The sequence below is a fragment of the Ostrinia nubilalis genome, chromosome 2 (assembly GCF_963855985.1).
Source record: "Ostrinia nubilalis chromosome 2, ilOstNubi1.1, whole genome shotgun sequence".
NCBI classification, from domain to species: Eukaryota; Metazoa; Arthropoda; class Insecta; order Lepidoptera; family Crambidae; genus Ostrinia; species Ostrinia nubilalis.
Window position 1 is genome coordinate 9811141 of NC_087089.1, and position 13763 is coordinate 9824903.

At 39.9% G+C, this 13763-nt stretch overlaps 1 protein-coding gene across 1 annotated transcript in view; it reads right to left on the reverse strand.

Annotated features, from left to right (window-relative positions):
• Positions 1-13763, reverse strand: part of LOC135082683 (ATP-binding cassette subfamily C member 4-like) — a 59074-nt gene that overhangs the window by 33548 nt on the left and 11763 nt on the right. The window contains exon 4 of the mRNA XM_063977469.1: positions 5302-5461. Coding sequence (XP_063833539.1) covers positions 5302-5461 — 160 coding nt within the window. The remainder of the gene's footprint in view (positions 1-5301; positions 5462-13763) is intronic.

The window sequence follows — 13763 nt, forward strand, 5'->3', positions numbered from 1 at the left end:
CTCAAATAATCTGTTTCGGGCTTTGCCTAGTCAATCCTAGAAACAACTGACAGACTCGGTCAAAAGTAGACGGCAAATAGAAAACTGGCCAAGTGCGAGTCGGATTCGCTCACGAAGGGTTCCGTGCGACTCTGATGTTGTATGGGAGCCCCCCTTAAATAATTATTTATTTTAATTTTATGACTTATTTTTAAAATAGATATGCAACTAAATATTATGTGAGTATTTCAAGGGTTCACCTGTTTACGTTTTAATATCAAGTAGAAAACTGCAACAAGTCAAGTTTTCTGTATGGGAGCCCCCCTTAAAATATTTAAGTATTTTATTGAATTATTTACTTTTAAAGTGAATGATTCATGAGATACGAGCCTGGTGACAGACAACATTTAGTGAAGTCATAATAATAGGGTCTAAACTCTTTTTCCTTTAAGGTAACAGAACCCTAAAAATTAGTAAATAATCAAGATCGATCTAGAAACACTGACAAATAACCTCAGTATTGTATAAGTTTAGTTATTCGTACCTTCACCTAAAGAGAACCGACCGTCGTAACGCCTATGCAATAAGTTCGAGATCAGAATTAAGTATAGTTTAGTTTAAAGTCTTAATTGAGGTTTGACTAGTCAAACCCCGATTTCATTAAATTCAGTTTCGACCTTTGCCTGACCAAATTAGTTACTCCTAGGTTTGACTAACATTCTTTAGTCAAAGGCCGAAATGTTTGGGCTTTGACTATGACTTCTAGTCAGACCTGAGGATTGACTAGTCAAACCTAGGAGTGCCGGAACTTCGAGGTTTGACTATAACACATACATTACACGACAGTGATGTCATTTACCTAGGTCATAGAAAAATAATCATGTAAAGTAGGTATTCACTGTTTGAATAAAAACCTTGCAAACATCAACCTCATCTGTAAGTTTTGAAGAAAAAGTTGAAACTGAAATTTTGCCGTGGTTAAAGTGCCAACATTATTTTGTATAACTTTGTAAATTAATACTTTATTGATGTGACTTGACTTTGCCGTGAGCACAACAGACGTAGAAAGCGACAACTCTGTATAAACAACCTTTCAAGCTTATCGGCGAATAATGGCCGTTCACACGGTCAATAAAATAACAATTTGCAAGGAGAACATAGGTCAGCGTAATATCTCGTAATAAAATTAATATTATCGAATCGGTTACTTCACTGGTAACCGTAAGATTTATTGTATGCCTATTTATAATGTAACACCGAGAAGCTTACTGATTGGAGAAACCCTTCAATCGAGACGATAGAAATCGATTGTTACCGCAGTCTCATGCGACCGCTTAGGGTTCCACGGGCTACATAACTTTTAGGCCTCAGCCTCGAACTTTTAGGCGCGCACCGCCACCGCTGCGGACCTGCGGCCTGCGCTCGCTGTCAATCTGAGTACGAACGTGAACGATGCAAAACGTTTATCCGCGCAGATTTTGTCATCACGCGTTTAACGCAAATTCGTTAAACAAAATCAGCAAACTATTTTCACTGCTATTTATTACTATAGTCGATCCGCGATGGTTAATGGTTATTGACTTACAAAACGTGCACCAGCGATTGTTTTCTGCTGTGAAGAGACGTTATTTTGATAAAACCCCTCAAGCCGCACAAATTTTGTCAAACTGGTAATGACGTCAATTTTGGGAGAAGGGGGGGGGGGGGGGGGTCATTAAGAAATGACGATAGGATGATTGTAGGGGGGGGGGGGGGTCTAAAATCTGAAAAAATCGATGACGTAATTTATGGACGGCCCCTTAGCGGGCAGCGGGGCGGCGGCGGCGGCGGCGCGGGAGCGGCAGGATCTTATGCGTAAAATCAAATAGACCGGTTCTCGAAAACAGCGGCGCGGGAGCGGCGCCGGAGCGGGCAACGAGCGGGCAGCGGCGAGGGAGCGGGCAACGAGCGGGCAGCGCACTCCTTCTTTTGCCCACAATAAATCGAGCGTTAGGAATAAATTTGAATCGAAATAAAATTGTCGCCGTTGTTCAGACATTTCGTTTGCGAATAAAAACAAATATCTCGACAACACAACCCCAAACACAACACTTCGCCGCTAAAGCGCCGCGCGAGCTGCCCGCTTGTTTCGAGAACGGGTCTGCGTTGCCCGCCCCGCTCCAGCGCCGCCGCCGCTCCCGCCCCGCTGCCCGCTAAGTTCGAGGCTGAGGCCTTATGCACTACTGCTGGCCGACTATTGATATAATAGAGTAAAGTTTAAACGATGTAGGTAATCACAATGATTCTTATTTGAAGTACATAATGGATGCAATAAAAACATGTGTATATTAAAAAGCATCAATGTTTTAGGCTTAGCACCCAATTCTCTTACGTTTCAAGAACAATGGTAACTTGGAATGACTGATAGTTGCGAGCATATTAACAGATACAGGATTGACCCTACTAGACCCTAGATAACCGTTATACTTTATCTTGGAAACCATAATACGTTTACGATAAACTTTTTTATGAAGAACTATTATACCTAACGAAGAAGCGGAAGTAAGCAACAGCGTTTGATTTTTAAAATTACAATACTGAAAACGTGCATGGCTATTAATTAGTACCTTAACAAAAATATTGTGGTACTAAATAATCGCGTTCCCACATGTCCAGAATTTAATGAATAAACGTCCATTTGTATACTACAAATCGTTTATTTCACAGCCATATATCATCTCGTAAATGAGCCAACGTACAATCGCAGTCAATTGAGCAATAAAGGACTCGTGTAGTTACATAGTACTTAACTCTAATCAACTGTTGCAAAACAGCGCAACCGCACAATTTAGTACAATCTAAACATTTTATCTGTTGGTAGCCGCTAAAGCGCGTGCGTGCGTTTAATACGCATGTCATTGTCATTCTTAGTGATAATTTTCTGATTTAGAGCAGAATAAATTCTTATTTTATCTCTACTTCATAGATATTACCTATGTTCTATTACATTGAATTTTTATACGGAACTAGCGGCCGCCCGCGACTTCGTACGCGTGGATCCCGTTTTACCCCCTTCATCTATCTTACGCGGTTTAGATTTTCTTCATTTCAGTCGTGAAAATGGTTACATTTCCGCGACTGAAACGTGCGACAACGAACGAAACGTTCCGAAAGGCGAAACGAACACATTTTCAAAGTTCCTTAGATTATAGCAAGTAGGACTTATTCTGTGGTATTAATACAGAATAAATATTAAATGAAGTGCGTAAAAACTAATCTCAAAGAAAATAAGGTTAATGTATAGTCATAAAGCAAGCAAACGGCATGTACAAACGCAAAGAGCTAGGAGATAAACTGTTTATAATAACCAAGATCTGCGAAATGAGTTTGTTTTAACATAAAACTGGGCTACTGTTTTAAAGGGAAAAGCGAATGACTACTTTGGTTTAATAGTTTCATCAAATAAATTAGAATTAGCACAGTCTAGTGTGCTCGAGCTTTGAACAAAATATGGAAATTATGAAAACTGAAGGTAGCTTGGTTCCTATTTTTTTAAGATTGTGAAAAATACCTAAATGGCTTCTGATTAGTATTTCAAAATAAGACATCTTGATCCATTAACAAATGTTATTAGGAGTATGTTTTTTTAAGATTTATTTTAAAATTGTCTTAATGTAGGTATTCCTAAATAGATATTGATATTTTGAACTTTGATATTTATATTTCAAGTCGATTCTACGAGTACAAAAATAACTACTGTTCTTTAAAACGGTTAATTAGCGATTAGGAAATCGTCCCCAATTTCGGTTTTCAATTCGAAATAAACTAAGCACCTTAATTTGTAATCTAATCTAAAGCCGCTTGCCATGTTTACCATACCGTGGCGGTCGTAAAAAGCTTATCAAATTATGGTGACGGTGACTCACGGAATATTCTGTACGCTTGTCATGGGATATTCCTCAAACTCGCTTCCGAAAATTCTAAATAAATTGCGGAGATTCTCTGACGTCGATCCTGTTCAAAGCTGTATTCAAATAACGGAGCTTGCGAAGGCATGGCCCACAACACACAACATTAAAAGAAACAAAGTTGTTACCACTCCAAGCGCTCGTACGAAGTACTCCTTAATAAGTTTTCTATGCTAACACTTAGAACGAGAAGATTGCTCCTTGATCAATTATTATTGTATAACATTTGTAGTGGGAAATTTGATTGTAATAAACTTATGAACCAAATATACATTAGAATACCATACCGTTCATATCCTACACGGGAGACCCGTAAACCGCAAATATTCGCACACGCTCCATGTAAAACGAATGCAGGTGAGCGCGCGCCGCTGTATAGAATTACTAAAATGTTCAACTGTCATTTCACCGAACTTGAACTCTTCGCAAGCTCACCTGCCTCGTTCAGAAAAGCATTGCACCAGTCTATCGAGGATGTGAGTTTGTGATGGTTGATGTTTGTTTTTCTAGATCTAGACTTAATTTTTTTTAAAAAATCTAATGTTTCAAAATCAAAATCAAAATCAAAAATATTTATTCAGTTTAGACCACAAGTGGCACTTATGATGTTTTGTTAAGCACCAAACGGAATGGAAAGCTGCCGAACGGATTTTGATGAAACTATTTATATTACACCAGAGTGCCATTTAGGCTATTATAATTTGTGCACTAAGCACACAAATTTTAGTTTATACCGACATCTTTTCCACATATTTTGTTACTCTATCTGTGGACAACGGGGCTGATTACGCTTTTACCTAATATGTGTTCTATGTCCATGTTTTATACTTAATTTATAAGTGTAATTGTTTGTTGTTCCAAAATAAACTAAAAAAAAAAAAAAAAAAGAAACGCTGCACAATTTTATTTAAGCAAAAGCCACGAAAATACGCAGGGGACAATGACTGAGGAGTTAGCCTTAGGAGTCATTGAAATGAAAACTTCATTTCCTATCCAAATTTCCGAATAAAGTGGCTGATGATGACATACTTATCATTAACAAGTTCTAACGATTGTCTCCACGAAGAAATGTAACGAATTACGACATTTCCTAAACGCTCTGACTTAATATGAATGCACCGTAGCCCTTCAAGCTCCGCTAATCGAGACAATAGAAATCAATTATTACGCGGTTTTATCACTTATGCGACTGTTTGTGGTTTGATGGGTTAGACACCCCGCAGACTTCGTCGGCCGATAGTTAGGCCCGAATCTAATTTGTATGAAGAATCGGCCGATACCAATATGCGCATTTTCACTTTCATACATGCCCGACCCAACTATCGGCCGACAAAAAGTCGGTAGTCTGCTTAATTAACTTTACAACTAAACTTACCTTATCCCACACTCCATAAACAGCAGCACCATTCCGTAAAGCATACATCGTGCGGCGTACGCTCTGAGGATCACTCGGAGGAGGCTGGGGGTGCGCTTCTTGCCGTTTGCTCTCGCGACCTCTTCCTCCCAGAGGCGAGCGAATTTGTCGCCCAGTGGACCTGTTAAAATTGAGGAAAACAAATTAAGTATTACAGGTATGGATACCTGGATGTGGAATTGTGACCGATCCGGTCGTTGTGCAAATCCTTGACGGAGACCTTTGTCCATCAGTGGACGTCATTTGGCTACTTGAAGAACTACAATAAGTGTTCGCGCTGCTACATCAGCGCCACCACCGGCGACGCTAGCGCCCCCTATCATAATCAAGCATGCTCCATAGAAAGAGGTCTATGGAGCCGAGAGAATTTTGGTCTATGCGACGACCGCCAACCGAAGCGTCGCTTCCATTTTTTTACCGCCAACGAAAAAGGCTTTATTTCTGTAATGTACCTATAATATTGTTTAAACCGAAGTAAACCCCAATGTTCACCGAAGAATGGCTTATTATTGAAAAGGCCCCTATTTTCAAGATACTACAAACTATAACCTAAGCTCCAACATGTTTTTGGCGACCGTAGACATCACGAACACGAAGAAAACTGCTGAAAAACGATGATTCCGATGAAGAACCGATGCTAAACCCAAATCCAGGCCTCCATCTAAGATTCCAAGCACCTATATAACCTATTGCACGATTGTAATGCGCATGGAGTGTCGTAAAGTGTTTCATCCAAAGTTTTCATGTTAACTCGCTAAGTATATTTTCAAATTCTCCAAGCAACAGGTGGGTTCTTTTCTTGTCGCTCTTCACTGTCTTCCTGTTTGTGCCTTCGCTATTAGCTTTTGCACGCATTAAACACCACACGCCGAACTGTTTCAGTCTAATCGGGCCTACAACGTGGGGGTGCCTATCACGCGTGCTAACCTCTGAGCTGCCGATCTCCGCTTCTGCTGCGGGCGGCGTCAGGGCAGTTGTAAAGCTTCGGGGCATCGGGCTGAGGCTGCGACGCGCACGAGTTGCGCAAAGGACCGCTATACAAGTTTGACCTGCACATTTTATTTGCTTATTTCATTGTTTGTGTGCCAATATGTCTGAGAGTGATGACTATAACGAGAGTTCCGCCAAATTGGACCTCACTAAATTGTATAGGCAACGTAGTTCTATCAAAGGCCGTCTAACTTCAATTAAAAACTACTTGCAAACTATTAAATTGATCAACCCGAGTGACCTTAAAGGTGCAAAACTTAAGGAGCTCACTATTCGGTTGGAAAAATGTCAAGAACTATTTTCATCCTTCGATAAATTGCAAACACAAATAGAAAACAATTCTGACAATTTAGATATTCAATTACAAGAGAGAGAATCAATAGAAAGTGACATGTACTCCGCCTTGTCTAGCTTCCAAGAAATAATTGAGTCTGCTACTCCAAATTCCAATTCAAAGTTTTGTGATGCATGTAGTGTTTCCAACGGCAGTCACTCACAAGAATTTAATAATATCAAGTTGCCAACGATAAAATTGCCTACATTTGATGGAAATTACCTAAAATGGCTAGAGTTTCATGACACTTTTGATTCATTAATTAATTCCAATGATTCTATTCCGGCAATAAACAAATTTCATTATCTCAGATCATCACTAGAGGGAAGTGCTCTTGTTGTTATAAAATCTATTGAATTTACATCCAAAAATTACCTTGTTGCTTGGGAATTGTTATGCGAGAGATACAACAACAAAAATATTTTGATAAATAATCACCTAAAGTCATTGTTTTTAATTGAGCTAATTAACAAAGAGTCTTATAAGGCATTACGCTATTTAATTGATAATGTCACTAAAAACTTGAGATCTCTAAATACTTTGGGTCTGCCCACCGATAGTTGGGATGCCTTGATAATATATTTAGTATCTTCTAAATTAGATACTTCTAGCAATTGTAAGTGGGAAGAGCATAAGAGTACCTTACCAAGCTTGCCCACACTAGATAATTTCTTTACATTTTTGCGAAATAGGGCTGCTATTTTAGAAACTACCTCTATAAATAAGGTAGAGAAGCCCGTCTATCAAACTAAAAGTTTTCAAAAGTCTAACAATAATACAACCAAGTCTTTTTCAGTGTCATTGGAAGACAATAGTGATGCAATTGCCACATCCTATACCCCTACATGTGTCATTTGTAGTCAATCTCATCCAACTTACCGATGTCCAACTTTCAAAAAGTTGTCTGTTGAAGACAGACTCAATGAAGTTACTCGACTAAAGTTATGTAATACTTGCCTTCGTAAGGGCCATATTTCTTCTCAGTGTAGACTGAAAGGATCATGTCGTATGTGCAAGTCTAGGCACAATACTTTGTTACATTTTGACAAACCCAATATTAAGGAAGCCGATAACATTACTGTTCCTTCCTTGCCTATATCTCTCTCAGCTGTTTCAGTTGGCCAAGTCCTCCTATGTACTGCTATGGTTGAGATTGAATCCAATAACAAATTGTACCAAGCGCGTGCTCTGCTAGACACGGGCAGCCAATCGTCTTTTGTGACTGATGCATTTATACAAAAATTAAGTTTGCTTACCGAGGACATCAACTCGATGAGTGTGTCTGGGATCAACAATGTCGCGTTTTCTATAACAGAACGTTGTAAGTTAACTCTAAAATCCAAAGTTAGTTCATTCAAGAAGCAGGTGCAGTGCTTAGTTGTGCCTGAGATAACTGGACTATTACCATCTATGAATGTCAATATTGAGCATCTTAACTTGCCTACCGATCTTGAGCTTGCAGATCCTCTATTTTACTGTCCCTCCACTGTCGATATACTTTTGGGGTCAGACATTTTCTGGGATATTGTAGGTTCAAAGCGAATTAAGTTAGGATCCAACAAACCTATTTTGCAACAATCCCACTTAGGGTGGCTAATTTCTGGGCCTATAAATACTACCCAGCCTAATAAAGATTAATTTCTGGGCCTATATGTAAACCCAGCCTATAAATGTAAACTATTTTCTGGACCTATGTAAACCCAGCCTATAAATTTGAACTATTTTCTGGGCCTATTTAATATCCAGCCTAATAAAGATTAATTTCTGGGCCTATATGTAAACCCAGCCTATAAATGTAAACTATTTTCTGGGCCTATTTAATACCCAGCCTAATAAAGATTAATTTCTGGGCCTATATGTAAACCCAGCCTATAAATGTAAACTATTTTCTGGGCCTATTTAATACCCAGCCTAATTTATACTAATTTCTGGGCCTATAAGTCATACCCAGCCTATTCTACAATCAAATTCTAATGTTAATTGTTATTTCAGTAAGGAAATACATAATTCACTAAAGTTATTTTGGGAAATTGATGAATTTCACCCCGATAAGTTAAAGTTAAAAGTTACCTAATTTTAAACAAAGACAAGATATTTTAGGGCTAAGTTAAGTCTCCTAAACTAGATTAATTGCATTTCAATTGATATCGATTCAAATTTGCCAATTACTAAACTATTTTATGATTATTCTATTTTATGCATGACATGTAAAATCTTTGACCCATTGGGACTATTATCTGCATGCACTATTAAAGCCAAAATTATGCTACAAAAGCTTTGGAGCCTAAAATTGGACTGGGATGATCCAGTGCCGCCTAACTTATCCAAAGATTGGTCTATAATTGCCAACTATCTAAATAAACTATCTTCATTATACATACCTCGCCATGTTGTTTGTAATGAACCAATATCAATTGAGTTGCATTGTTTTGTGGACGCATCACAGGATGCCTATGTCTATCTGCGCTCAATTGACAAAGATAAAAATGTTTCCGTCAAGTTATTATGCGCCAAGGCTCGAGTCGCGCCTATCAAACCTACAACTATTCCGCGACTGGAGCTCTGTGGTGGCCTCTTGGGAGCTCGCCTATGTTTTAAATTGATAAAATCTCTAAAATTGGATTTTAAACAAGTAGTATTTTGGACTGACTACAATTTTATTAAGTTGGATCAAAACACCTCAAAAATTACTAAAAGCCTTTGTTTCTAACAGAATTCAAGAAATTAACGAGCTCACACGTGGTCACACTTGGCGACACGTTCCTACGGATCTCAATCCGGCTGATTTGGCCTCTCGAGGAGTCGAACCCCAAGACCTAGAACCCACTAGTATATGGTGGTCAGGGCCTCCTTACCTAGCACATGATTATGTAGAGTGGCCACAGCAACTTATTAATTTTTATGTTGAAGTTCCTGAATTAAAAGTTCATTTAAATATTGAAAAACCTACATTTATTGATTTTGACAAATATTCGTCCTATAGTAAATTAAAAAGAATATTTGCCTATGTATTGCGATTTGCCAACAATGTTAATAAAAACAAAGCTAAGATTACGGGCTCACTACAAGTTGAAGAGTTGAATAAATCTCAAACATTGTTAATTAAATTCTGTCAATTTGAATCTTTTCATACAGAAATTAATGCTATTTCAAAGAGCCAACCATTGCATCATAAGTCTAAACTTTTACCTCTAAATCCATTCCTCGACGCAGATGGCGTCTTACGAGTAGGAGGAAGGCTAAAATTATCTAATCACGAGTTCGATAAAAAACATCCTATAATTTTAGATAAACATCGATTAACTAGATTGATTTTAATTGATGAACATTTACGTCTTTTTCACGCAGGGCCTCAGCTCCTGCTAGCTTCCATCAGGGACACCTTCTGGCCCCTGGGTGGCAGGGCGCTTGCTCGCAGCGTCACGAAGGCCTGCGTCACTTGCATCCGTTGGCGCGGCAAGACTATGCAGCCCCTTATGGGCCACTTGCCGGTCAACCGCACTAATGTGTCATTTCCATTTTATTATTGTGGCGCCGATTTTGCCGGGCCATTTCAAATATCCAGTCGTAAAGGACGTGGCAATCGCATCACCAAATGTTATCTATGTATATTTGTATGTCTTACAACCAAGGCTGTCCACCTTGAGGTGGTCAGTGACCTAAGTACTGAAGCTTTTATTTTATGTCTTCGACGTTTTGTATCTCGCCGCGGCAAACCCCATACGATCCATTGCGACAACGGCACTAACTTCGTTGGGGCAAACAATGAACTAGGTAGAATGTTGCGGTCAAGTCGTCAGCCCGTATGCAATTTCACTAGTAGCGAAGGCATAACCATGAAGTTTATACCGGCATACTCCCCCAATTTCGGCGGTTTATGGGAGGCCGGCGTTAAATCGTCAAAATTTCATTTAAAACGGGTCGCGGGCAATAGTTCACTAACATTTGAAGAACTTACTACGCTCTTCGCGCAAATAGAGTCAATCCTCAATTCCCGCCCCCTGTCACCTCTATCTTCCGATACTCTTGACCTGACTCCTATCACTCCTGGCCACTTCCTCATCGGTCGTCCACTCATGTCGGTGCCATCTCATCCGCTTGAAGAACTGAAGTCTACCAATCGCTACCACATCATAGAGAGACTCCGGCAGCAATTTTGGGACAGATGGAGGACGGAGTACCTATCAGAGCTCCAGGTCCGAACGAAGTGGAGGACAATGCAGCATCAAGCCAAGGAAGGCGACCTGGTCCTACTCAAAGAAGACCACGCCCCACCTATGAAATGGCGCCTAGGACGGATTGTCAAACTCTACCCCGGACCCGACAATATCACCAGAGTTGTGGATGTCAACACGGCCAAAGGAATTGTCCGCCGTGCTCTCAACAAGCTCGTCGCACTGCCGCCTTCGAATGAAGTTGAAACCCAGTCACCTGCTTTCAACGGGCCCCAGTATGTTCGCGCTGCTACATCAGCGCCACCACCGGCGACGCTAGCGCCCCCTATCATAATCAAGCATGCTCCATAGAAAGAGGTCTATGGAGCCGAGAGAATTTTTGTCTATGCGACGACCGCCAACGAAAGCGTCGCTTCCATTTTTTTTACCGCCAACGAAAAAGGCTTTATTTCTGTAATGTACCTATAATATTGTTTAAACCGAAGTAAACCCCAATGTTCACCGAAGAATGGCTTATTATTGAAAAGGCCCCTATTTTCAAGATACTACAAACTATAACCTAAGCTCCAACAATAAGGCTAGCACGAAAAACTTTCGAGTTCGAATCGTTTGCGTATTAGAATCGCCATCAAAAAATTTAGTACGAAAACTACAACAGCGCCCTTGTGAACGTGTCGTAAAATGAACTTAGTATGAGAAATGGTTTCACGAAACTTATTTTGAAAATCAAAATTGTCACGTTATCGTTTCATTCGAAGGTTGAGTATCGAATTTTGTCGAATACGCAAACGATTCGAAGACGAAAGTTGTTCATGCTAGAGGTACGGGCTAGCGCATAACCAAGTCTGTGCCTGAGGTATGGAAGCGGTGCGGTGTTTTTCTAATATCAAACTTCAGCGAGACTTCAGATATGCTTAAGACTTGTAATGATTGTTGCCCTCAATTGCCTGTCACGTTCACATAAGACATTACCTCAGACTAGGGATTGCAATTGCTGGATCCAGCATACAGCAATCCAGCTGGATCCAGCGCCTTCTTAAACATGCTGGATCCAGCATACAGTGCTGGATCCAGCGATGCGGATCCGCAAACGTATAATTTTCTATTGCTTAGTTTCGAATTGCCGCCATTTTCAAAACGGCGCGGTGACGTTGCCGTTCTGTTATTGTGTGCGTTGAACGGCGCCTCTCCGAAGTTACTGGTACGTTAGTGTGCTTGAAAAATCCAAAAAAGTATGAAGAAGAAGTAAAAAAAACTGTCTTTTTTCCTTTGCCAAAAAATAATGCGATGGGACAGGAGATGAAAACTTTGTTAAATCGAGTAAATAACCAAAATAATATTGTAGAGCCGGTGCAAGAAGAAAAAGATATCATGGAGTTAGAAGAGAATGGTCTAAATGATGACGCAGAATCCGTGAAAATGACTTTAGAACAAGAGCTTGAGATGGAACTTAAAAGAGAGAAGGAGAACTTTAATAAACAAAAGCCAAAGCCAAGATTAGATTACGAAAAGGTACTGAAAAAAGAAATGAGCGTTTATGAGACCGAACGAGTGCGAGGTGAACATTTATCCGGCGTTTACCCGTGGTCCCCCCAACATGTCCCCCTGGTGGGTCCACGGGTAATTTTTTTTACCCGTTGTCCCACCGTTCTGAACAATGTTTGCCAGTGGGTCTACGGGTAATTTATTTTAACCATGGTCCCACCGCACTAAGTCGCAAACATTGCATGTCACCTATGTCTGGGATGAAATATCAAACGCCGAGAAGGATATGAGTGACTTTAACCCACATGTGTGATGTGAAGATAGTATAAAGATATTATAGTGCCGTACCTACCTATAATTATTTTCTATATTAATTATAGATTTTTTATAATATTATAGATACCTAGGCTAGGTGACAAGCAATGTTTGCGACTTAGTGCGGTGGGACCATGGTTAAAATAAATTACCCGTAGACCCACTGGCAAACACTGTTCAGAACGGTGGGACAACGGGTAAAAAAAATTACCCGTGGACCCACCAGGGGGACATGTTGGGGGGACCACGGGTAAACGCCGCATTTATCTATGGTGTATGACTATTTAATTATCCTAAAACCGACTAGTGTAGAGGCCGAATGGGCATTCTCAGCAGCCGGCTACAAATGCAGTTCTGTGCGGTTGGGAGTAAAAAAGACATAGTCAGTCTCTTGTCGTCAGATTTTAAACTGCCTAATTATCGCAGAAGATTATTTCGGATTCGTAACTTCTATTTCTCGCCGTATTTCATAGATTATCGTAAGAAGTACGATAATACAAATATGAATCGCAATATGTGTTGGTAAGCGCAGACCTCAACAACGCCTGGACCATTTATTTTTTAATGTTCGTTGAAGTCCAAAGATGGTTTTTACGGCGAGAAAAATTCGAATAATTTCCGGGAAAACCCTAAAAACAGCACTTTTTTCACGCGGGCGAAACCGTAGACGGAAAGCTAGTTACTTAATAAAAAAAAGCCTTAAAAATGTCGTCTTATTATATTCGTTCCACATTTTGCTGGATCCGCGCTGGATCCAGCTGGATTCAGGTCAATCCAGCAAGAATCCAGCTGGATTGAAAACGCTGCTGGATTGCAATCCCTACCTCAGACACTGACTCAGACCTGTAACGGCTGAAGTTAGGGAAATAACAAGTAGGTACCAAGTATTTATAGCTCGATTCAATGATAACTAAGTACTAGGTAGAGCAAGTATTACGAGCAGGAATCAACCTAAATTTTTCCGACGTAGGTATTACGAGTAGCTGGAACCTACATTTTCCGAATATCGTCGCGTCGTTAAGCTACCAGTAGAATTTTAATTCGCATACGAAATGCCCCAGATTATGCGAATTAGAATTCTAATGCTTCAACAAAATGCCTAGTGTTATGGAACTTCCTAGATA